Here is a 25430-nt window from a genome sequence, read left to right on the forward strand (position 1 = left end):
AATTTTAAACGATTGTGTCAGATTTTACACAGTCACTAACGTTTGGCCATGATGAGTGCTATGCGAAAGCTTAATTGTGAAGGAAGACACGCTATGAAGGTTCCCAGAAGTTTTGCAAGCTGTAAAAACCACCGTGGGTAGTACGGCCAAAATATGTTTCCCAGCAAAACAATTGGAAATGTTTTGCACTTATCTGATATACTTATTGCTTTTTTGTTGGTTTGTTTGTTTTACTCAGGATCCCCAAGACTTGTAGGAGCTGCTACGTTAGTTACCTCTGTACACATTTCAAGACAGCAGTCCTTGCTGCTAAATAGAAGACGACCTGCAAGCAAACATTAGATACACAATCAGATAGAGAATAGAGAATGCATGCACACCCACGCAGGGAAATAAATCAGTCTGTGAGCAGGGATACAGAGATCCATATTATGTGGTTACTTAGTTACAGCACATTAATAAAACCCGTCCCAGTCACCAGTCAGCCGAGAGGAGAAACAGCTGTGAATGCAGAAGGTCAGCAGAAGGAGGAGAACTACTCCCTAATTCTCGGAGAGCAAGCAAGCATGTGCGCTCTCTCAGTCAGTTTGCAGGTTTTCCACCATATACTAGTGATTAATTGGGATAATGACCACCCAAAGCACAGTTATAACACAGAGAAAGTTTCAGCAGCTCCCTAAGTGATCAGCCTACATAGCTGACCTTTACTAAAACTCTGCTCGGATATCTTTATTTCATTCATTATACATGCCACTGTAATAACAGGAAGCCGGCTTCAGCTGGCGGCGCAGATGTTCACAGGATGAGAGATGAATTTATTTTTCTGTTTTTCCTTTTGCGATCCAAATTCTCGCCCACGCAGTCACACAAAAGCAAAGAAGGGAACGTGGTTTGCGGAGCAAGCAAATTTGTCCGCTTCCCAACCGGACTGCCATACCACCTGCTCATCAGTTTTCTGGGAACAGCTCATCAGCTGCCCTAGGCAGCGATAGAGGAGTCTGCTAGCTGTTAGAGACGTTTCTGGGGGCTACAGGGGTTAACTCTCAACAAGAGGCCGATTTACAACCAGGAACAGGAACCATCTATCAGCACTCTGTTGCTTGTCACTGAACAGGCCAGACAGAGGCGCCTGGAGCCAAATCCACTACTCAGAGAAGTGGCTTATAGAATTTTAAATGAATTGACAGGACACTTGTTGGTGCATAGCGGTATCCTGCAAATGACAGGTCACCATGCATGCGTGAATTAAAGAAAGATTTTTGGGATGCGAAAGCAAAATTTGTCTTGGGAGACTTTTCCATTAGCTTTCAGCAAAAATGTCATTTTAAATGGTCAAGCATAAAACGGGCTTTCAGTTTACATTATATTTTATTTAACAAGTTGTGAAGAAGCTACGAATCAAATGAACGACTCGTTATTTGATTCAGAGCTCTACGAGTCATTTGATTCTGGTTGGACGACTCCTATCAGATTTTGTAGAGGCCATTGAAACTAGTTGGTTTCCTTGCATAATCTGGCTTTCAAACACAATTTCAAAAGACTAAGGTCAAAAGGTAACCAGTCTCTAAGGTCCGGTGTTCTGTTACTTTTAGATGTGTCCCTTTTCCAACACACTTGAATCAAAATGGCTAACTCATCTCCTTAGCATGCAGTCAAATTCTCCTGAGTCCTGCTAATGACCTGATTATTTGACTCAGGTGTGATGAATGAGAGACGCTTCTAAAAGTTGCAGGGCACCACACCTTGAAGCCTGGATTTGAAGAAGTTGAGCTGGACGCTAAACAAAACCGGACTAAAACTAGCCTGTTATGGTCAAAAATTTGAAGGATGTTCATTTCCTCCCTCTTTCTCATCTTGTAAAGCAGGAAGACCAACAACATGTGACGCTCAGCCTGTAGCTTAATTAGTGAGGGCAGCAACATCTCAACAGTTCAAACGAGGTACAAGTCCATTCTGGGTACATAAAAGACACAGGAAATTGTTTTGCAGATGTATATTTTTTACTCTTTGTGCATTAGACAACATTCACCGTGAATATAAGCTTGGGTTTTTGTGGAAACCTCATTCCACCCCTACACCGAATGGTTCAAATGCATCATTTAAAGCCTGAGGTTAAAATGTCAGCCTTGTCTATTTTGTATGTATTCTCTGTCTTTATCGCTCTCTGTAGACGGAAAGAAACAGAGACAGGGAGAAAGAGAAGGGTTTCCAGCTTCGGTAGCGTTTAAATCTGCTAACAAAAGCAGAGGGGAATAGAAAAGGAGGTTCAGTTGAATCTGTAAAAACGTCAGTACGTTACTGCAGAATCAAATATAAGCACTCCTGCTACAGGCCCAATTAGAAACACAAAACATTGTACAGTTGTAGGGTCTTCTTAGTCACACTGAGGCAGCTGTTAGTGTGACTGACCAAAAATGGAAACGTGTTGCTGCAAAGTAACACAGTGGAAGAAGGAACAACGTTTTAGGAGACGGATAAACAAAGTGACATAGAAATATTTTGAAATCATTTAATGTCTAGATAATCAGACCAAACTAAGTTACTCTTGTCCAGGCCTTGATGATTGGTGAATCTGAAGACAGAATGGACATTGGCACAAATCCACTCTGTAGGCCTTATATATTTATAAAACACTATGTGTTGCCGGTGCCGATCTTATATATACTGCTCAAAAAAATAAAGGGAACATTTCACTTTAAGTTTGTGTGTGGCTCCAAATCCAGGCCTCCATTGGTTAATAAATTTGATTTCCATTGATGATTTTTGTGTGATTTTGTTGTCAGCACATTCAACTTTGTACAGAACAAAGTATTCAATGAGAATATTTCATTCATTCAGATCTAGGATGTGTTATTTGAGTGTTCCCTTTATTTTTTTGAGCAGTGTATTATGGATATGTAAGCCCGATGCAGAGCATGAGTAAGCAGAAAAAAAGAAATGGAGCAAGAACACAAAGTCATACATCCACAACATTTTAGATTTCTCAGAAACTTTATAATGCATTTTGACGGTCACTCTCAGATAAAAAGTAGTAAAATGCCACTTGCATGGACAGGACTGATCTACGTGATAGAACTGGAAGACAGAACTAGAATTTATTTGATATTTTGAGAATTACCTGAGGGAAGAATTAAAACAATGCAAAGCATCCTCATGCATTGTAATGTTATTTAATCTAAAGCCAATATGAAAATGTTTATGAAAAATGATGTACGTACTCTCATGGTTCAAGATCAGTTGTGAGACGCGCTGTTTGGTTGATTATTGAGTATTTAGTGTAAAGAAAAAGAGTAAAGAAAGATGGAGACAGAGGTCCGTGCTGTCATCATTTACCGAGGCACTCTCAAGAGAAAGCTTTAAGCAGCATTATTCTGTTATCAACCAGAAGACATGTTGATTTGTTACCTATTAATTTGGTTTTGAACAAAAAGTACAAGAACATATACCTGAGCAATGTCACATGTACCTAAGCAATGTCATTAATTTAATCCAAAACCTATTTTATGCAGCACACACAAATCCTAAATGGAATAAGCATCTGTAGTGTTTAACGCAGGATATTTTCTAATGATCTGAACACATGAGGAATGACGAATGGCAGAGAAAATCGAAGGCTTCCCGTTCTTGGGGTCGATCCAACAATAGCAATAGTGAAAGCAGCAAAAGTTGAATATTTTTCAACTTTCCTGTGTCACACTGCTGACATGCGTGTGCACGTCTATGTGAACGAGCTCGAAAGTTCGCATGCATAAATTTCACTGGTTGCTAGGCTGGAGGAGCAATGTCGCATCATATCACAGAAATGACATAGGAAATGAATGAAATGAAATGAATGAAAGCTGAGCGCCTCCCGTGCCTGTTAGGATGTAGTGAACAGGTTCACTTGGTGCACTTTGTACATAATTTTAAACAAAACCTTCCTCAGTTGCACAGGATTGGTGCTTGCTTTAGATTTTCACTTTCAAAACAAACATAAGGTGTTTTAAAGCCTACAGAAGATGGCAAACAGAGATTGTGGGCAAAGGCAGAAATACAACTGGATCATCTTGAAATACAACATACCCCAGAACAAAAACTGATGATGGCTGATAACTGGTTAATTCGTTATGTTGCAGTAAGCTTGAGACGTTTCTGAAATACCAACCCTTTCCCTGTTTCTGCTGTTGAGACTAATATCATACATTGAAAATTAACTCATAGATGTGTAGACCTCAGATTATCACAGCAGGTACAACGGTGTTTCACTTGTGTCGGATCACCTGGTATTTTAACAAGACTCCCTACGTTTTGTTTTGCTTTCCATGAAAGCAGTTCTAGTACCAAACCAGGACAGGATGATCCATTTATGCATTCCATGTTTTTATCCTTGTACTGTTCCAGAGGGCAGGTAGGCTGGCATCTGGGTGGCAGGAGGTTCACTACATCCTGGATCTGTCCCTCTCTGTACCCAAGAAACCATGGAGGGGAAAGGAGAAAACCAGAGTACCCAGCGAGAAACCGCACTTTTACAGGGAGAACATGTGATGTACACACTCATAATCCTCTTGCTGTGAGATAACAGTCTCAACTCACTACCCTTCAGTCCTGGTGCTCAGCTAGTTCTCTTGAAAAACCTTTGGCACAGATTAATAGGTTAGATTTATAAACCCTGTTTTAAACAGATTTACCTTTCTGCACCCTTTTTGGGAAAGCATGATTAGAACGCAGTAGGGAAAAACAAGATGGAGCAGCTTAAAAATGAAAGCTGGAAGCAGCTTTCATTTTCACTGAGTGACAAAGAAATGGTAAGAGATAGAGTCAGAGATTATAATGTGATGGATAGCAGATGCACAAAGAGACTGCGGTTGCTTGTATTTCTATTTGGGCTCTACTGAGCCGTAATGTGACCCCAGCGTAAGGAAAAAATAACCCCTATAAACTTGGACTCAAATTATTCTCACTCAACAAACTCCATGAAAGCATCTTCTTACGCCTATTTGTGAATTGTGCAGTTTCTCAAAACCTATTTCCTACCTGCACTTTTAAAATACCAAATTCAGTCAAGTTAAGCCTTCAGACATCGGTAACACAGTGGCGTATGCACAGCATTCGCACTTATGCATACTCACGCCATTCCAAGGAATTGGCAGGCCTATTAATACCTACACTTCAAGGATAGGGGATTGGGCACGAAGCCATAAGATGCTATCTGGTGACGGATACACACTTGTGTCTCTGGAAGTGTGTGTGCGTGTATGTGTGTCATTAGAACCCGGCCTTTCACTTTTCTTGCCAAGCTGAAAGATTAGAATGGTTAAAATTATCCCAGCAAGAACAAGTTTGCCTAAGCAAGGCCGTAGTAACCCACTGATTATTTTTCATTAAAAAAAAGGAGTTCACATGCAGTGATGGCTCTCCTATGCCAGTTAGTAAAAAACAAACAAACCAAAAAAAAAAAAAACATGTCAGGACAATATAAAAGACATTTGGTCCAAAATCAGATTGACAGTAATCTGTCAAACATTAAGCTACAGATTACACTATGTCATTATCCTTTAAAAAAAAAACTGAACATTTTCCGTCAGACTGTCAATCTCCGAGACCACACACAAAAACATATCTCTTAAAATCACACACGGGGTCAGTGTGACCCTGCCAGACCGTGCACAGAGTAAGAAACTCGTGGAGTCTAAATGACCCCGTCTCTTAAAACCGTAGGAGGGCTAAATCAATGTCATAAAAATGACCACAAAGAACTTGATTGTGTGTTAAAATACCAAGAAAAAAAAAACTAATCACTAAAGATCTTGCAAAAGAAGTTGCTAGTGCTCATTAATTCAATGTGTTTTACAAACAAACAAAAAAAGCAACACAACACACACGTTTTTAATTGCGTTATTGGTGTCACAGTATTTATTATTATTTGGAAAAGTATAATGATCAGCTGAAAACAGTTTTAACAAGAGACGCCATGGCTAGCTCATAGTGACGTCAGAGGCAAGTCGAACTCTGTAAATAAACTCTGTTAAATGTACATAACTCTCTTGACAATGGGAACTTGTAAAAGTTGACTGAGCAAGTCAGACTTGTTTTGAAGGATTGTGTGGGGACATTTTTTCTCTGTCACGGCTGCATGGCTTGGGTTTTTAAAGCCATACCTTAAACCCTTACAATGTTTTTTTCATGTGCGTTGTGTCAATGTTTCAAAGTAAATGCCCTAACAGTGAAAACCAAGCAAGTAATATGGGCACAAAACTCTTGTAACCACTGTCAGGGTTGACAATATCTGTTGAATTTCCAGGCATAAAACATTAAAGTTAACCTTCAATGTTTTTGGTGTACTCAAGTATTGTGGGATTAAATCACCTCTCGATTCCTAATGCCGCCCTGGGCATCTGCCTGTATGGCCACATGCTTGAGTATTTATTCTGTTACATTTTCAGCTGGATTTGCTTTGAGTTCACTTGAGAACTATGAGAAAAAAAAGGCTGTTTACTGATTAATGGGGGTAAATGTCACCATTTCTACAGCGTGAAAGGTCGCTGTTAAAGGTTGCTTCTTATTAAAACCAGGTTTCCACATAAACAGTGTGGTCATGTGATCTTTGTTCATTTTGACTTAAGGATGTCACCGACATCTCATTAATACCGCAAGAAATTATGTCAGCTTGTAAAAAAAAAACAAAAAAAAAACACCACATACAATATGTCTTTAAGAAAAATCATAAGAATTTAGTGACAAAAAAATAAACTAATTATGATTTCTGGTTGACTAGTGTTCAATGCATGTGTCATTGTTTTGACTGCTTAGTCAACTATATCCTGTGGGTTGTTTGCCATTCTGTTATTTCCACTGTTAACGGGTTTTTATCTATAATTTCATACATGTGGAGGTTGCAATTGTGCAGATCATCCTGGGCAGTTTAGGTCTGAGGCCAAGCAGAGCACAGGTTTCTCTAAAAGCAGTGCTCACAAGCATTAAACCATCAAAATGTTAGCAGGAGAGGGTAATTTGGAATGGAAACCACCCCAATGAGTTCTTTCTGTTGCCAGCACCATGCCAAGAAATCACATGAACTCTGTGTTTGAAAACTGTGCCGCATAGATAATTGGAAAGCTCTGACATTTTCTGGCCTACAGCAGTGAAAATAAGCTATAAACTGTACTGCAAAACAGTCACTTGCAAAACCCAGGCACTGGGCTGCATGTATAAGAATATAAAATATGTCATTTTTGGTAAAATTATAAGTTGAAAAAAAATAAAATAAAATAGAACACAGCCATGCAGGTCCAACCTCTGCAGCTTGCACACTCTTTCCATGGAGTCAATATCAAATAACTACGCTGTGTAAATGTTTACTTTATGCCTGGGCTAACTCAATATTGGCAGCCTCATTTCCTTACTTCTGATTGCTGGTTTGGGCATAAAGTGGTTTGCACGCTGAAGTAAGCTGGACAAAAAATGCCCCGCATTAAAGTGCTAAAAATAATTCATCATGAATAGTCATACGTATATTTCACTTCAAAATGTCGTGCCGCATGACAGATTTATTCATATTTATACATCTGTAGCCGCAAAGAGATATAAAAGGAGCAGATAAGTGGCTAATTAAAAGGCACATATTGTGATTACTGTGATTTATTATGCTGCGTTTCTCATCTAGTACTCATGTTTGTGTCATATGGTTAGCTTAAGCTTTTCAGGTGTTTTTCTGTTCAAACAAATCTAGTCAAATGGGGGGACATTAAATGTTTCTTTATCTCATTCGACAGCAGAAACTGTGACTCATTAGATACCCTTGTGCTTCCAGCACTAGCACTAGTTTTTTTTCTTTTAAAGGTCTTTGAAGAAATGTATGGATAAATTCTTCCACCGTCTCATTAAAATATCGATTCCTGTGTGTAAAATCCAATTTGTTTTGTTTTCGATATGCATAATTTAACACAAAAAACCCCAAACAAAGCACTAAACACCAGCATTAATAAAAAGTCAGAGTTGCACAAAGTTTGAATATGTCAAGTTTAAATCAGTTCTTAGAGCGATGGGCCTGTCAGCAGAACTGTGAACTGTTCACAAACACCACTTTGTGAACAGTGTTAATAAATAATGGTGTGTTGATAATGGTTACCTGCTCTGGGATCCTCCACAAAAGATCTGAATGAAGATGATAAGGATTTGTATAGAGGCATTGAAAGAGTCATTTAAGAACTGGCTCTGACAAGATCCCAGGTTAAGTACTGAAACTATAGGATGTGATTGTCAGGAGGACTACAGTGGACCACAAATTCTGGAAAACCTTACCCAAAAGCTCTTGGACATTGTTTTAAAATATGCCAATATTCACTCAAGAAAATGGGAAGGTGCACTGCTTCCATCACAACTGAGCTAAACAAAAGATTAAAAAGTTATTAAATCTTGATTTAACTCAATGCTTTTGAAGACAAGCTTCTGTGTATATCATTGGTTTTTAGCAGATAGTGCGTTCATTGGGCGAGGCTTTCAAATGATTTACCTTGTTGCTGTTCAACAGTTTGCCGCCATTATGAACCTGCAAGCTAATTTAGAAGCTGATAACTTTATCTTCTTTTCTTGTCAGCTCAGGAATAAAGACCTGAATCCAAACAGCCTGTTGCTTTCTGTGTTTATTAACTCAGTGGTTTTATGGCTCAAAACATCAGCTGTGGTCATTATCTGCTCAGTGTGATGAGTGTTTCTCTGTCAGTGTAAACACTTTTTTCGTTCTCCTAGGCCATTCACACTACTGTTGAAATAAACAGGGGAGAACAGAGTGTGCCAGCAGTTGATAAATACAACAGAAACTTATAGCCTTTATTCTTATCTAAAAAGCAACAACTTAAATCTTAACCGTCTACTGACCTTCCCCCTTGGTCTGCATGTGTACACACACACACACACACGCACACACACACACACACACACACACCTCATCTGATAGCCATCAGCTCAAAAACATACTCCATTGTCTCAGCTACGCGCTAATTACTTCAGGTCTCGACCTCGGGTTCAACAGAAGAGCCAAGGGAGGGCGGGGCGGAGCGAAGGGACTGTATGCAAGTATGTGTATGCTGAAAGATGACATGATGGGGTGGAGGTGTGGAGAAGCCTTTGCTGCTGCCAATCAATAATCAATCAATCAACCCAATCTGGGTTTGTCTAAACATCACAATGTAATGCATTAACTGTACTCTCACTAAAACTAGGAAAATCGAACACAAGTAGTAGAAGTAGTTCTAATCTAGAACAGACTTCCAGAAAACTGCAAAAATGCAAAAAAAAAAATATTTTTTTTTCTTGTTGCTTAAGCTTTATAACAAACTGTTACTTTGACTGGAAATCATAACATGTTCACTCTTTCACTCCGAAAGATCATGGGAAGATATTTTAAGGTTGTTGTTGTTTAAAGATGGCAGCAGTCTGCTTTGACCCTGCCTCAGTTGGATTAACCATTAGCTTCACCCTCTATAACCAGCTAACCTGTTTAAACTAAATGAAGAAACCAAGACAGGTATCTGCTACAAGTAACTCATTAACTTTGTGTAACCTTTTAAATTAACTTCACTTTAATGGTGTTAAATGTTCCTTTTTAAATAGCCTGCAGAGGCAGAGTGAAATAATGACTGTATTACTTCACGTCTCCAGTCTACCTCATTTGAAACTCAGGTATTGAGAGCATTTTAAAATCTGCTGAGTTCTCAAGTTCAATTTCATTCAGTCTACCACATTCTTTTAGATTTTCTAAACTGTACAAAACACTAGGAGAAAAAGCACAAATCAAGTCCCCTTCAGCCTCTCCAGCTTTACAAAATGCCCCGAGCATTTTCTCATCCAAGTCCACTTACGACACTGAAAAGCCAAAACAACACTCTTCAATGCAAGTTTCATGCTGTAAAAAAAAAAAGAAAAAAAAAAAAAAAAAGAGAGGCCTTCTCCCAGGTTGCCACAACCAAACAAAACCTGTCCCGTATGTGCATTCATTGCAATGCAAAGCAGACTTCCAATGCTTCAGCAACACTTAAGGTCCTACTTTCAATTACAATGTCAGGAACACTTAGAGCTGATGGGCCTATTAGAGAGGGGGAGTGGAGCCTGTGGTGAGCTTCCAGACTGCCCAAAAGGACAATTAGGGACTAAAATTTTAAAATAAAATCCTGCAAATTTTGGCATAGCTATAACGCATGCTAACCTAAAAATAGTTAAACCGCGCAGTTTGAATAACAGCTCTGGATACGTCATAATTTCCCTTTTGGAGAAGACAGAGAGGACAGTATGGCTGAATTTTACTTTACTCCTCGCCCCTCATTTTTAGTCCAAACTCTACATTTCCGAGGGGGTTTGGTGTCCTAATTGTTTACTATTGGTAGGGGGAGGAGTAAGGAAAGCACTTTGTTGTCCTTTAAAATTTAGCTTTTTAGGGGCCACTGGGAAACAAAGGGAAAGAGGCATTGCTTACACCCAAAGATGCAACTACTGACTCAATTACCATATTAAGTTGAACAAAAACCACTGTGCTCAGATATATATATTTTTTTACCGTTTAAAATAAATGACCACAAGAAAAAACAATGTTTTTGTCATCTGATGTAATGCCCTGCTGAGAAATAAATGCAGTACGATTTCAGATACCAAAAATACCTGCAGTTAGGACTTACCAACAGTGCTGCTATGGATATATGATTCTGCGTCTTTCCTCTGTCTCTTTTATCTGCTCACATGCACATTGCTGCATGCTTACATAGCCATAACATATAGACAGGTGGCAGTCACACATAAACAAAAACTGATTAAACAGGCCAACACCCCTTAGAGAGGGCGCAGAATGAGGAGAAGATGAAAGCAGACCCCGTACTGCAATCTTTGCTTCAGTTGCATCCCTGCAGTGTGGCGAGTGGAGCCCAGCGCTGGACGGTGAATGTCTCTCTATCTGTTGCATTTGTATGATTTGTAACATTAGATAATTAAAGCCTGTTTTATACTTAACCAAATCTCATTATTTCTCACTGAGGGGTTTTGAACGAGTCCTGGAACTGCTAAACGGACCTGGGTGTTGCACCGAAGGGAAAACGGCTGCACTACATTTCAAGTATGTTTGAAGAGTAGTACTGCTAAGCTCAGCGATTTTAAAACAAATACATATGGAGCAGCTTATTGAAAATGAAGTGATATTGTTTCAGTTCGTTAAAGTCCAATGTCAGTGTTGTATGTAATTACCTGCTCAGTGTATAAAGCATTTTAATGAAAAGTTAAGTGGAGGTATGGTATGGTTAATAGAAAAGGTGTACAAACAACTCAGAGTGAGTACATTAGGAGCCAAAACACACAGATGTATCCAAGACAAGAGTTGCAAATGTTGGATTCTTCATGCTAAGGTATTCCTGAACCACTGACATCAAATGCTTCATACCAGGGTAAGGAGAAGAAGGTTTATACTGTTGTAATATATTGTCAGATGAAAATACATTTTCCATTTCAGTTAAAAATCAATGTCCTCGAGTGCTATGGCGGGATGGAGAGAATACAGAGCACCTCATGATTCCTGATTTAATTTTCCAGCAGAACTTGGCACCTGTTCACTCTGATAATACAACCAACTAACTGCACATGATATCACAGTGTTTGATTGGCCAGCTAACTGGCCTCATATAAACCCTGTAGAGAAGCGGTGGACTATTATCAAGAGGAAGTCACAATGATTTTAATGACCAGAAATAAGCCGGTGAAATGAATTAAAAGTGTTTAGATTTTTTAGTGAATTAGGGAAACTTTTCAATGATATTTTATATTGTTGAGATGGACTTGCATGTTTCCAGTGACAACTGATGATGCATCCACTCCCTTTCAGTGAAATATTTGAACCACTACCTGAAATAAGAACCATGGGGTGGGGCTATGGGGTTTGAGTATCCCTAAGGCAGCGGTGCCCAAAGTCGGTTCTCGAGGGCCGGCATCCTGCACGTTTTAGTTCTCTCCCTGGTGGTAGTAACAACCTTTTCAGCATGCCAATGTTCTTCTTAGGCCTTCTATTGAGCCATCATTGGATCCAGGTGCAAAAAAAGAACTAAAACATGCAGGATGCCGGCCCTCGAGGACCGACTTTGGGCACCGCTGCCCTAAGGAGTGGGATCCTGACTGAGTGGAATGAAAAAATAAGATCAGGCTCATTCAAACTAGACAAAATAGGGAAAGAAAGGAGAGACTGGGGATATAGGAGGAGGCTGGCTGCAGATCCCGCCTTTCTGGCCGTGGGTTGGTCAGGAAAACCCAAATCCAGCGCTGTGATTGGACTGGTGTCCTCCGGACGGGTGAAACAGTCTCCCCTCATAGACACAAGAAAGTTTAGCACTGGACGCTTAAAGGCAGTGGGCGCAAACCAGGACCTGCAGCGCGTTCCTCTCCGACAAGAAGTTATCGCTGTAACAAATCGGGAATATACCAGACATGTAGAGGTATCTTCAAGCTGCGGGAAACCAACCAAATCCTCCCGGCGTAGCTCTGGCAATGCTTCGCCAACTATATTTTCTGGATATCTGACTGCGGAGAACGGCTCAGAGTGGGATGTTGTAACCTCAAAAGACGCACGGGACGACACGCGCCGCGCTCCTGCCGGACTAACCTTAAACCCATGTGCCTCGGTGCCCAAGGCGACCCGCCTTACCGGAGTCTGTGGAGATAATATTATTCACTCGGTCGGTTCTGGCATTGGTGGTGGTGGTGGTGGGGGTTTTTGTCAACATGCCCGGGACAATGAGGATGATGATGGTGTCGCTCGCGCTCCTCTTGGTCTGTCCGCTCTTCTTGGCCATTGATGCGTTCGGCGACGACGAGGAGGAGATGACCTGTGACCCAATCCGGATCAGCATGTGCCAGGGTCTGGGCTACAACGTCACCAAGATGCCCAACCTGGTGGGCAACGTGCTGCAGTCCGACGCCGAGCTGCAGCTGACCACGTTCACGCCGCTCATACAGTACGGCTGCTCCAGTCAGCTCAAGGTACGGGAACCAAGCGTGATAACGTATTAGTTAGAGTGAGATAAAGCGGAGCACGGAATGGGAACCATGCTCAAACTTTGGAGCAGCCGCCCTGGCTCTTAAAAAAGCCTGGCTCCTGCTGAAAGTGTGCTATATTTGTGTGTACGCAAAGGGAAACAGTGTGGTCCCAGAGCACATGACAGGGAGCCAGACCACTTGCAATAACTGCCTGTTCTGTGAGCGGCTCAGACTGATGGTGCCAGAAATAATCAGCATGTTATAGGTTGATTCCCAGGCAGTTAATCTATGTGGAAGGGTCTCTTCCGCTGATTCTCTCCCTCCAATTTCTTTTTTCTTCGCCGAACTGTCATGTTAACTTCGCTGAAAATGCCCCCACTGTCTGTTGACATTCTGAGTTCATCCATGGCCCTCACAGCAGCAGCTGGATCTTCACTTATATACTGTACAGTCTTCTTGTTAACAATGGTGCCCTTAGTGTCCTAAGACAAATGCTGCTTGTTTGACTCATGCACCATGCAGGGAAAAAATAGTCTGGGCCCATGATGCATCTCTCAAATTGGGGAAAAATTAAGGATTGATTTATAGGTTTGTTTGGTTTTTTTTGTTTTTTGTTTTTTTTTTGGATGCACAATCAGCTTGATTATAGTTTTTTTTGTTTGTTTGTTTTTTAAATTAAAACCAGATCAACGTGTAAAACCAACAACGTCATTTCATTTTCACTGTATAAACACATAAACAAACCTTTGATGTGCTTTTAAAATAAACGTTTACTCTTTGAAAAGTCTGACAAGGGAATGTCTTATCTTCTAGTTCAGTTGGGTTCAAACCCCTCAATCAATGAATTCCAGCATGTTTTTCTCCTTTATGTGTCACAGTTCTTAGAAAAGAAAAATGCCTAAAATCAGAAGCAGAACATCAAACCGCAAAAACCCCAAAATTTGGTATTGGTCATGGAAAGGGTGATCAGTTTATTTCTAATGATAAGCTTGAGCAAAAATGCCACGTTTAGCACAGAAATGTATACTGTCATTTGTTCGCTGAAATTGTGAACTGTAGTTTTAAACCAGGATTTAAAAAGTGATAGTATTGTCCATTTAGTTTGTTTCTTTTTGCTAATTATTTTTTTTTTCTCATAAGAGTCATTTTTTTTTCAGACATCAGACCAGTATTGCACAGAAACAGGTGTGGGAGGGGCAGTGTTTTGTTACTCTGAGCTCCATGGCTTTGGAGAAAACTGAAGTCATTCTGGCCCTTCCTTTGGAATAGTGTTAAAGTGGACAATAACCCAAAGGAACAGTTATGAAGGAAAATGTCATACCTTGAAATCAGTCAGGCTCACATGCCTGATGTATAGCAGGGTGAAAACTTTCCCTGCCTCTCTCCTGCCAAAGCAAGCACATCTAGACTTAAATATGAACCCCTTTCTTAGGTTTTGCAGTAAATTATTTGTATCTGCTGCCACGTGAGATTACCTGCAAAACGCATCTGGAACTGCTGCAATAATGCAGAGCCTCAAGATGCATGAACGAGAAGCAACTGCACCATAAAATCAACCTGTCCACCTCCAGTTGTAAATTGTCCTGTAAGTTTAGCTGACACACACACACCCACGCACTCCCTCTCTCTTTCACACACACACACACACACACACACACAGAGAGAGATGAACACAGATACCACCACCACCCAAAGACTGAGGAAGAGGGGAGGGTGGAGAGAAACCGTATCGCCTAGCATTTGCTCTAATGGGAGGCTTCCTGACTGGTAACCTGAGCAGCTTTTAGCATTAACGTGGCAGCACTCGGGTTACAGACGGTCTGTGGAAAACACCCAGAAAGTGTTACATTACTGTCACCGGTTGAGCATGCATAGCCCACTGTGGGAAGGATCTCCAATTGTCTGTAGGTTTATTCTTACAGACAGTTGTGCACATTTTTTGCAATTGAATTGAGTCTGCATACAGAGTTGTTCACAATTATGACATTTTATTTAAAACGTATAAGAGGAATTCAAATTCTGCTCAGCTTATAAATTAGAGGCTATTCCAGATCACAAAACGCTACCAAATTAGGTATTTGAGTCATACTAGGATTTTTACAACGCATCTCGTTTTACATATTTTTACATCTGAAACACCTTTTTTATTTATTTTTTGTTGGGTTTTTTTCTGTTTGTTTTGTGTTTTTTGGAGGGGGTACTTACAAATAACTTTTTCCTGGCGTCAAGACTTAAAGATGTTTTTGGGAGATTTGTAATCTAAAAAATTCAGCAGCAAAATTTCATTTCGCTTCATCAATTTGCCAAATGCCCGGAGGTGCTTGTTTATTACCTTCAGTTCAGGGGAGCTGAGTGAAACATACTCTGGTATTCTATAAATTTTCATTTCATGACCATAGTCCAATTTTACACTCTGGCTGGCAGGAGCGTTCACAGTAGAGGCGTGAAATCGCTTAAAATGTCTGACTTCTGAGACACCAGAGTTACTCTTCTTTTGCATCACTATCTCCACAGTTGAATCTGGCAGCTTTGTGTCTTCATAAGCATATCTTAAGGATCTATTTTAAAGTTGGTGTTATTGGGTGATCCTCTTTTTTTTTTTTTTTTTTTTTTTTTTTCTTAAGAAGCTGCAATAGATTTACCTCAAACCACATTGCTGGGGTGGGTAATGGGGTTTCTTTAAAAATAGAGATTCTACCACTATAAAGGGTGTTTGAATGGCTCAGAAAATTAAGGTGAAAGCAAGAAGCAAATGCAATTTGATGAAAGAGCCATGTGGGAGAGTAGGGTGTTGCCACCCTCTGCTTCTTATTCAGGCAATATAAACAGACTGAGCCCTGCAACATATTTTACTTGCTACCTCATGGATTAATTTAACTAACCAAACCAAGCATTAAAGCTGTTTTTAGTGTATCTTTCTGATTTAGTCATGTTAAATCAGTGTCATCTTTCTAGTAGAACCTTTTCTAACATGTTTTTAAACCTCTGCTACTTTATTTTGCTGTGATTTGCCAAACAAGGCAATAATGTGTTTTTTTGGGGGGGTTTTTTTAGAACCTTGCAACCCATGCAGATAAGATGTTAAACAAATAACTTTTTCTTTTTCTTTACTTCTAGTTCTTCCTTTGCTCAGTTTATGTGCCCATGTGCACAGACAAGGTTCCCATCCCCATCGGGCCGTGTAAGAGCATGTGTTTGTCCGTCAAGAGAAAATGCCTCCCTGTTCTTCATGAGTTTGGCTTCATTTGGCCTGAGGTGAGTCGCATTGTCATGAGGAAAGCATGCATATTTTTTAATAAAAAAAAAAAAAAAAGGGGGGGGGGAACAAGTTTTCGGGGTTTCATAGATGCTGTTACAGCTGACTGCTTTTTCTCTTGCAACAATTTCCCATGATGAGCTTAACACCAGCCGGTTGAAACAAGCAGAAGTATCGCCATCATTTTTTCCAACTGAGATTCCCAGTTTAAATATCGTTCTTCTAGACTTCACATGCAGATGTTTTCCATAAAAACAAATTTTTCAAAAATGTCCTCAATGTGGAGATTTCTTGGGGGGGGAAAAAACATGCTACTTAGATACATTTTGTATACTTTACTGCAAAGTTAATTGGGGGAAAAAAATGTAATGGATGACATATTCCTCACTCGACACAGCATAAAAATCTGAAGGGTGAATGTTGAAAAGTCTTCACATAAAAATGTCTCTTGTTGCCTAAATGTTGTAAGAAAAGTTTTTATGGCTGACAAAGTAGGTTGAAGTTGGACAACACCATTCTGACAACAAAGTTAAACTTTCTGCATATTTTTTTCAGGGTCAAACTAAAAATAGTCGTAAAGAACTTGATGCCCAGTGATTGGAGGGTTAGAGACAAATTTTGAGAAATTATGATAGAATATAGATTAGGTTGAGGATTGATAACACCTAGTGAACAATGTCAAAGACAAAAGAAGCTAGTAATGTAGTAAAATCATGAGTTCTTAGATTGAAAAAAAAGTAATTGCCAGTGTCATTAATTTTTAACATTAAACAACACATCAGTATAAAAAAGAAGAGCACTAATATTGACTTTCTAATCTGATAACCTTGTAAAAGTGAGTGGGATACAGTGTTTTTTTTGTGTGTAATGTCTCTGCAGGTGCTTAACTGCAGCCTCTTCCCACCTATAAATGACCACAACCACATGTGCATGGAGGGTCCAGGTGACGAAGACCCCCCCTACCAGCCGGTCCGCCACCCTCCTCACCAGGAGGAATGTCAGGCCCTCGGATCGGCACCTGAGCAGTACACTTGGCTCAAACAAACCGAGACCTGTACCCTCCAGTGTGGCTACGACAGCGGCCTTTACCGACGGGGGGCCAAAGTCTTCACAGATGCCTGGATGGCGGTGTGGGCCGTTCTGTGCTTCTTGTCGACCACTCTGACGGTCTTGACCTTCCTCCTGGACTCGCAGCGTTTCTCCTATCCCGAGAGGCCAATCATCTTTCTTTCAATGTGCTGCAATCTGTACAGTGTTGCTTACCTGGTGAGTAATGGAATAAAGGCATCATTGTTCAAGGCGAGATGACTCAGAGAACTTTCTATTTCTGTTATTAAGTTAACCCCCCTTTTCTTGGCACATCTGACTTTTCCTGCCTCCTTAGGTACGACTGACTCTTGGAAGAGTGCGAGTTTCCTGTGACTTGGACGCCACTGCCGTTCCGATTCTGGTCCAGGAAGGATTAAAGAGCACCGGCTGTGCCATAGTCTTCCTTCTCCTCTATTTCTTTGGCATGGCGTCCTCGCTGTGGTTAGTTCAAACACTCTCTCGTCCTTCTGTTCGTCCCAGTTTCCCCATTGTCATCAGCTGCTGTGAATGACCCTTGTGGTGGAACAATTGGAACACGAGACTTACATCCTGTTTTCCTTAAAAAAAAAAATCAAACTATCCTGTCTCATAACCTCTGCACTAGTTGGATTCATTTCCACACACACACACACACACACACAGAGCTGGGGTAGCCTTGGTAAAACCACCACTTTTCAAGTGCATGCTGCCCTGAAGCTGCAGTGGAAACCCACACTGCTGTCACAGCTATTTTTCTTCCTTCGCACTCAGTCCTTGTTTTCCTGTTTTTTATTTGCCATTTGGAAACGGCAGCAGGCCAGAAACTCCGATCTCCAGAGCTACGATCGCTGCACTCTGTTATATAACTGGCGGGTGGCTTCTTTTGTGACCTAATTACTGCTAAAACGGCACACGGCCAGTTGATTTGTTATGAGAATGTTACACAAGGGACAAAGTTTTGAGTCGCTCCTGAAACATGCGACTCTTATCTGTCACAAATACAAAAGCACGAATGAAATTTATTGTGGCGTTCCAATTTATTATTAACCTCATTTGAAGTAATTCCTCTAAGCCCTTCTACCCTGAACGGCATGTGTGAGAAAGTAGATGCCATAAAAGAGGGATTTGATATTTAAAAACAAAGGCAGTTTGTGAAGTTCACATTTTAAACTGTTTTCTGTACATTGTGATAACAATTAGCCGATCAGCGTTGCTAACTTTAAGTGGTGTCTCTGTGTGCGAATGTAGACTTATTTCTAAAAGGCTGCCATTGTTTCCAAATCCAGCATGTTGCATAGTAAACATAAGCAAAAACTGAATAAAGCACAAAAATAGTTGTAATACTTGAAGTCTCCACGGCAGCTGCTGCAGGCTGTTCCAGGTCAAATATCACAAATATCCCAAGACAAAAACGAATTGGTGTCCTGTATCAAGACGCCACATTTTTCATACCCAATAAGGTTGTCTACAAATAATCTGTTAGACAACAACCACCTCAGTAACAGCTTCCACAGTAAAGAATGTTGCCGTCAGCTCTTTCATGATGCTTGGTTGGCTGATCTGAAACAAATCAGTTCTTTGAGTCTCCAACCAACCGGCTACCAGCTGGGGTTGGTTAAGCTAAAAATAGGACGATTCCAGTCACGATCCACTGATATAAACATAATTTGCTTTATTTCTTTCCGCCAGAAGGGCTCAGTTCTGGGATACTTCTGTCTCTCCTTGCGCTTTCTGTGCAAGGAACAACTGCTGATAACACAAAGTGTTAGTAGAAGTAAACATTACATTAAAATTGGATAAACTCTAAAATCCTGCATGTGAACCAAAGAAGGGCCGCTATAAATTTGCAGAAGGAAATGTTTGCCTCAGTTGTGACTTTTACAAGCGTTTACACAAGGCACTTACAGTTTCCCTTACTCTGTCCTCCCCGCTCTCTTCCAGGTGGGTGATCCTTACCCTCACCTGGTTTTTGGCAGCTGGACTGAAGTGGGGTCATGAAGCAATTGAAATGCACAGTTCATACTTCCACATAGCGGCCTGGGCCATCCCAGCTGTTAAAACCATCGTTATCCTTATAATGCGACTGGTAGATGCTGATGACCTTACTGGGCTGTGCTACGTTGGTAACCAGCAGCAAGAGGCTCTCACAGGCTTTGTGGTTGCACCGTTAGCAACGTACCTTCTCATAGGTAGGTACAGGGCTGGAAAAGAAATTATTTATGAACTAATTTCATCCCTCTGCTGTAGCCGTTCTCTTTATTTCTCTGTTTTTTCATGCGTGTCTTCTTGTTGCCCCACAGGCACGCTGTTCATCTGCGCAGGCCTGGTTGCTCTCTTCAAGATCCGCTCTAATCTGCAAAAGGATGGAGCTAAAACGGACAAACTGGAGCGTCTAATGGTGAAGATCGGAGTGTTCTCTGTTCTTTACACCGTTCCGGCATCCACAGTCATCGGATGTTATCTCTACCAGCTGTCTAACTGGGAGGAGTTCAAGACAAGCCCCCGGGACTCGTATGTGGCGTCGGAGATGCTTCGGATCTTCATGTCGCTGCTCGTGGGCATCACATCAGGCATGTGGATTTGGTCGGCGAAGACCCTCCACACCTGGCAGCGCTGCTCCACCCGACTGCTGAGGGACAGCCGGGCAAGCCGAGGCGGCAAGAGGGCGCCGGTTGAAAGCTGGATCAAGCCGGGAAAAGGCAACGAGACAGTGGTGTGACGAGATGCAGAGAAAATGAACGGGAAATACGTTCTGCGTTGTTGTTCTTTTCTCGAAAAGAAACTTTCTCTGCCAAATGAAGGACAAAGAGAGCCGGCAGCCTGGTTACAAATGGGACAGAGGATTGTAGCCAGACTTTCTCAGAGAAGCCACTGGATATAACGCCATTGCATGAACTCCCTGCCTCCAGTAGGAGTTATGAAGGAGAAAATAGGAAGACTGAGTCATACATGTTGCAAGAGTAGCCTCTCTACCTCTCCTTAGATTTCTGTCGCATTGAGAGGTGGGGAAAAGGAAAAAATGAATCAATCAAAAAGAAGACATGCTGAAAAGGCAGAAAAGATGCACATAAGCAATGATTCTACCTTTGTCTCTTTTTTTAAGTGATCAGCAGAAGAGACCCACCCTGCTGAACACAATAAAGCCATGTGCTATTGTGACTTTTAAAGGGCTTTTAAATTTTACACTTTGACACTGGAGCAGATTTACAGATATTTGGCTTCCCAGAAATATCTGATGTCACCTAGGCAATGTTAATGTTGCAGGTTAATCAACATTAAAATACCAGACCAACTGTAGAAAATACCCAAAATACTGACTTAAATCTACAATTTGTTTACAGACAAACAGTATGCATTTCTGTCAGGTTATGAGTTTTTATCAGATACTAGTACAGGTGGATTTTATTGCTTTGGATTTGTGGGAATGAGGCTCGATGCTGTAATTATTGCACTATAAATGTGTGAAATGTGAAGACAAAAGTAGAAAGTCTGAGAGCAAACCATTAAAATTCAGTTACGTCTACAGAGCCATTGTTTTAAAGCTAGATGAGGTGTTACCAGAAGGTTATGAGCAGTCATCATCTTACTTTCAGGAGATATTTCTCTTGGTCTCCTCATTCCGTATAAATTTAGATCAGATGGTTCCTGAGGTTGAAGCCATCGGCTAATCTGGATGAGATCAGTAAAGTCCCAATCTATAATCTAAAAGCAAATCTAACCTAAAAAGCATCACAGTGGTTTGTGTGAATGCAAGTTATGAGCCTCATCTATGGTCATGAGCTTTGGGTCATGACCGAAAGAACGAGGTCGCGGATACAAGCGGCCGGAATGGGTTTCCTCCGCAGGGTGTCTGGGCTCTTCCTTAGAGATAGGGTGAGAAGCTCGGTCATCAGAGAGGGACTCAGAGTAGAGCCGCTGCTCCTCCATGTCGAGAGGAACCAGTTGAGGTGGCTCAGGCATCTGCTCAGGATGCCTCCTGAACGCCTCCCAGGTGAAGTGTTCTGGGCACGTCCCACCGGGAGGAGACCCCGGGGAAAGACCCAGGACACGCTGGAGGGACGATGTTTCTCGGCTGGCCTGGCAACACCTTGGGGTTCCCCCGGAGGGAAATCTGGGCCCATCCACATAGGCTGCTGATCCCGCGACCCGATCCCGGATAAACGGAAGAAAATGGATGAACGGATGGAAGTTATGAACCTTTACACCATTGTCACTTCATGGTGCTTTAGATGTTCCATTCTCAGTATGTTTGATATAGGAAGGTCATTGGTTCAAACTTTAGTAATGCTATATAAATATTCCTAGATTTCCATTTAAAATTCCCCCTGAAAATGTGATGATGGTTTGAAGGTTTATAAATTAGCGTTAGCATAAACTGCTTTTTTTATTTTTTTTAGGTAAGAGCATGCTTTTGGTTCAACAGACTAGTTGTAAACAAAAGCCTTCTGGGAAAACTAATCTAAATTTATGCTAAGTAAGAGAGAGCGAGAAACGGAGAGAGCTATCGCTTACAAAATATCAGAACCTTACTTCTAAACTTGCTTTCAACAAGGGTGTTGCTGAAAAGTGCAAGCAAATGGTGCGAAAGGTCAGAAAATTTCCACCAATGCATCAGAATCAGGACAAACAATGTGTAACTTTGAGTATCTATTTTGACTTTCTTTATCAGGCGTAAATTGCAGAGAAATACGCCTTTGTGCGTCACTTTGGCAGTCTGTGAAAAACTCAGCTAGTGACCAATGATGTTTAGTCTTCCCACAAACCCTTCACTCTATATGCTCTTGGGTCGCCATACAATTCAGGAAATTTAATTATTAACCCTGCCCTTTTCCAAACATTGGAACCCAGGAAGGTTTTAGAGCAAGAAGTCATAGGACAATCATCTGTCAAAACACACATTAGACAACAGCAATATCAGTCAGAGAATACACTCTTCTTCGTGAACTTAGATGGTTGTACTTGATACTTAAGTTGGGACTGGATCAGAGCAAAGTGTGCTCATCAGATGCTAAGACCTTTTGCAGAACTCGGAGCGCAGAGTACTAAAGGCCATCCACTGCAAGACTACGATGCCAAAGTATCTTTGAAACTGTTAGACACATCATTCAAGATTCAACAAATCCAATAGTCCTCCTCATCAGTAACAATAAGCTTTTTATAAATGTTTATTTGTACAGAGACGGCACACTGCAACTGGTTCTGTAAGCATAAGTATCTCCCCCCTGATGCTGTTATTGATCGCCTTCCCACATGCGTCTTATTGGCCTCACTTGATGCGTCTCAGCTCACGTCCTCAGACAATCAGAGTTCCTTTCTGGAACACAGTCTTGTACATTTCAAAATGTCATGGATGATGTAGAGAAGATTTTCAGGTTTCAGGTTGTTTCTTTTTTTTTTACCATTTTCACTATTTTCGTCCTTTCTGCAGATTGTAGCTGAAGCCAATCTAGTCCTTTAGTCACGACACTCTGAAACTGTCCCTCTTTATCTGCCTAATTGTCTATCTAGCTGTACTGTATACATTCATTCTTGTCACATCCTCAGCGTTTTGGACTCATTTTCAAGCAGTTGTGTTTTTTTTAAAGAGAAAATGTTGATAGCCAGACAGTGCCTCACACAGCCTGTCCAATAGGAACCAGGCATTTCTTGGCTGCATGTTTCTTCAAAGATGTTTTCAGGATCGATCGTTGTGGTGAAACGGACGGCGTTTACACAAACCAGCTACATCAGACCAGCATACCTCGGTACACTTATTGAATTTCCAAAGTCAAACAAACATTGCTTTCACTTAAAGTGAATTAAGTTAACCTGCAACCACCTCCCCTCTGAGCTAATGTAGCTTCCCTTTTAAACCGTCTAAATTTTTGACAGCACTCCCCCTCCTCCTCCTCATTCTTATGACCACTCTGAGCTTAAGGTGACTTTTCTAAACAGTCACTGAATGTGCCTTCACCCCCCCCCCCTGCAGTGATTGTTTGTGCAGGACTTAAACCACTGGCAGTGCCGATTTGTAAATTCTTTTAGAAACCCAGTTGTGATTAGCCAGCTCGCATAATGACCTTTAAGGTTTATATTGCTCCCTGTTGTGTTGAACACTTGTGTTCTTTGCAATGTCATCAATGTATTATAAAATGCTAATTTATCCTTGTAAAAAATAATGTGACAAATTTTAAAAACTTGTTTATTTAAAAAAAAAACACTTTTGTATCAGAAGAAGATGAATAAAAGTTTTTTTTGGTTTCTAAATCTCCTGTGCAAGTTTGGGTGTTTAATCTTAATTTCTCAAACCGATTAATTCTTGAACATTTGATTTTGTGTTTACCCCGATACAGAAAATGTAAAGATATGAGCTGAGATCTCTGAGCTTCCTAAAAGCCACATTGCAACACTTTGGCGCAAAAATTAATTTTGTGAAAGGATTTGTGTTCTGCACATTCGATGAACTTTGTCCACTTTCTGGGTTGGACAATGCTGCCACCTCTTGTCTCGGAAGACAAATTAAGTTTTGATACTTCATCATGAAGCAATTTCCACTCTCCCAGACCCATTGGTAAAAATCACTAAAATATTTCCATTTTCTCTTTGGAAATAGCATATTAGACCAATAAAAAATAAGTTTTAATACACATATCTTAGCCCATCACATACTGCGCAGCATATGCACTCAATAATTGGTGAACTGTTCATGAAATTACTACATCAGTGTTGCGTGCTGGCGTGGAGGAGATGAGCTTTAAAAGTACTTCTGTACCATGGTGACACACTGGCAGTGTGGTCAGGTGCAAGACTCTATCACATACCAATCAATTAAAATACAATGAATGTGACATAAAATTGTTTACATTCACATGAAGGCATAAAACAAAGAAATTTTATTTAGACTGTTTGATCAAACCTCATCATCAACAAAAATATGTTCAGTCTTGATTTAGAGGAACTAGCAATTCTGGCACATTTCAGGTTTCCAGGGAGTTTGATCAAGACCTGAGGAGCATAAAAACTAAATGCTGAGTAAGCAGGTCTCTGAAGACCTGAGGGGTCTGAATGGTTCATACTTGAGAAGTATCTCAGAAATACATTCGTCCGTCTTGCTTCAAGGCTGCAGCACCAAAAACCTCTGTCCAACTCCAAAGAATTTCTATTGTGAAATTTGAGTTGTGCTAAAATGTTTCGCTGTTATATTGAATTAGATTCGAAAATGCCCAGTACATTTGCAATAAATGTGCTGTTGAAATCTGTTGGTGCACAAGCGGTTACTGTGTCTCCATGAGTAACTCAGCAATAGACTTTCAACCTCAAATGCACACACAGTGATATTTGTAACAAATAAAATATGCTAACATTCAAAGTTAGGTCACATTTTTGCAGAAGTTAGGAGTTAGAAGTTCATACAAGTTAGGAGGCGCAGGTATTTTTAACTGGAAAAAATGAACTAATTTGTATTTTTGCCTGCATATTTGTGTGTGTGCGTGTGTGTGTGTGTGTGTAAGCAGAGAAGATGAGGCAAAGCGTCCAAATATGTAACCGTGCAGCTCCAGTTGCCTTCCTGTAATTTTCGGAGTGAATTGAGTGTTTGTTTAAGAGCGCGCTCAAAAGCCTGAGGTAAAGGGAAAGTGACAGCATCTACGGCTTTATTGTTTCCAGATGTGGCCACACTAACACACACACACACACACACACACACACACGTGCACGCATTCTCATAGTTTTCTAACACACGCGCGCAGATAGAGCTGTAAAATTTCCAAGCTGCACAGCCTACATGGTGTCGCTTCTATATCAGCTTTATGTGTCTGCTTTTATTAATGTGGGCTCAAAAACATTTTCCAGCGAATGCCACAGGTCATTTCCGTGCCCAGGCTTCTCCATCGAGGCAGCCATTTGTACATTTATGTGGCTGGTTACACACACACACACACACACACACACACACACAGAAATTTTTTAACAGCTAGCAGCTCAAACTAAATACCGATTTTCCATCCCAGAAACGACATAAAAAATTGCACTCAAACATACCCATAAGTGACAACTTTACATTACAACCTCTGGTTATTAGCTTCTTGTGGTCAAATTTGGACACTTCCAGTTCGTACTCTATAAAAACACAGATATTTACACA

General features: G+C 40.8%; 1 protein-coding gene and 1 long non-coding RNA gene across 2 annotated transcripts in view; one reads left to right on the forward strand and one right to left on the reverse strand.

The window, feature by feature from the left end:
* LOC103146260 (uncharacterized) overlaps window positions 1–12732 on the reverse strand; it is a 28318-nt gene extending 15586 nt beyond the window's left edge. The window contains exon 1 of the long non-coding RNA XR_477107.2: window positions 12653–12732. This is a non-coding gene — a long non-coding RNA (uncharacterized LOC103146260). The remainder of the gene's footprint in view (window positions 1–12652) is intronic.
* Window positions 12135–20830, forward strand: fzd4 (frizzled class receptor 4). The gene is made up of 6 exons (XM_007564100.2): window positions 12135–12987; window positions 16102–16239; window positions 17120–17506; window positions 17625–17770; window positions 19250–19497; window positions 19609–20830. The coding sequence occupies exons 1-6, from the start codon at window positions 12730–12732 to the stop codon at window positions 20025–20027; spliced, it is 1596 nt and encodes a 531-aa protein (XP_007564162.1). The 5' UTR covers window positions 12135–12729; the 3' UTR covers window positions 20028–20830.
* Window positions 20831–25430: the final 4600 nt, after the last annotated feature.

This window comes from Poecilia formosa, unplaced genomic scaffold (genome assembly GCF_000485575.1).
Source record: "Poecilia formosa unplaced genomic scaffold, Poecilia_formosa-5.1.2 Scaffold155, whole genome shotgun sequence".
NCBI lineage: Eukaryota > Metazoa > Chordata > Actinopteri > Cyprinodontiformes > Poeciliidae > Poecilia > Poecilia formosa.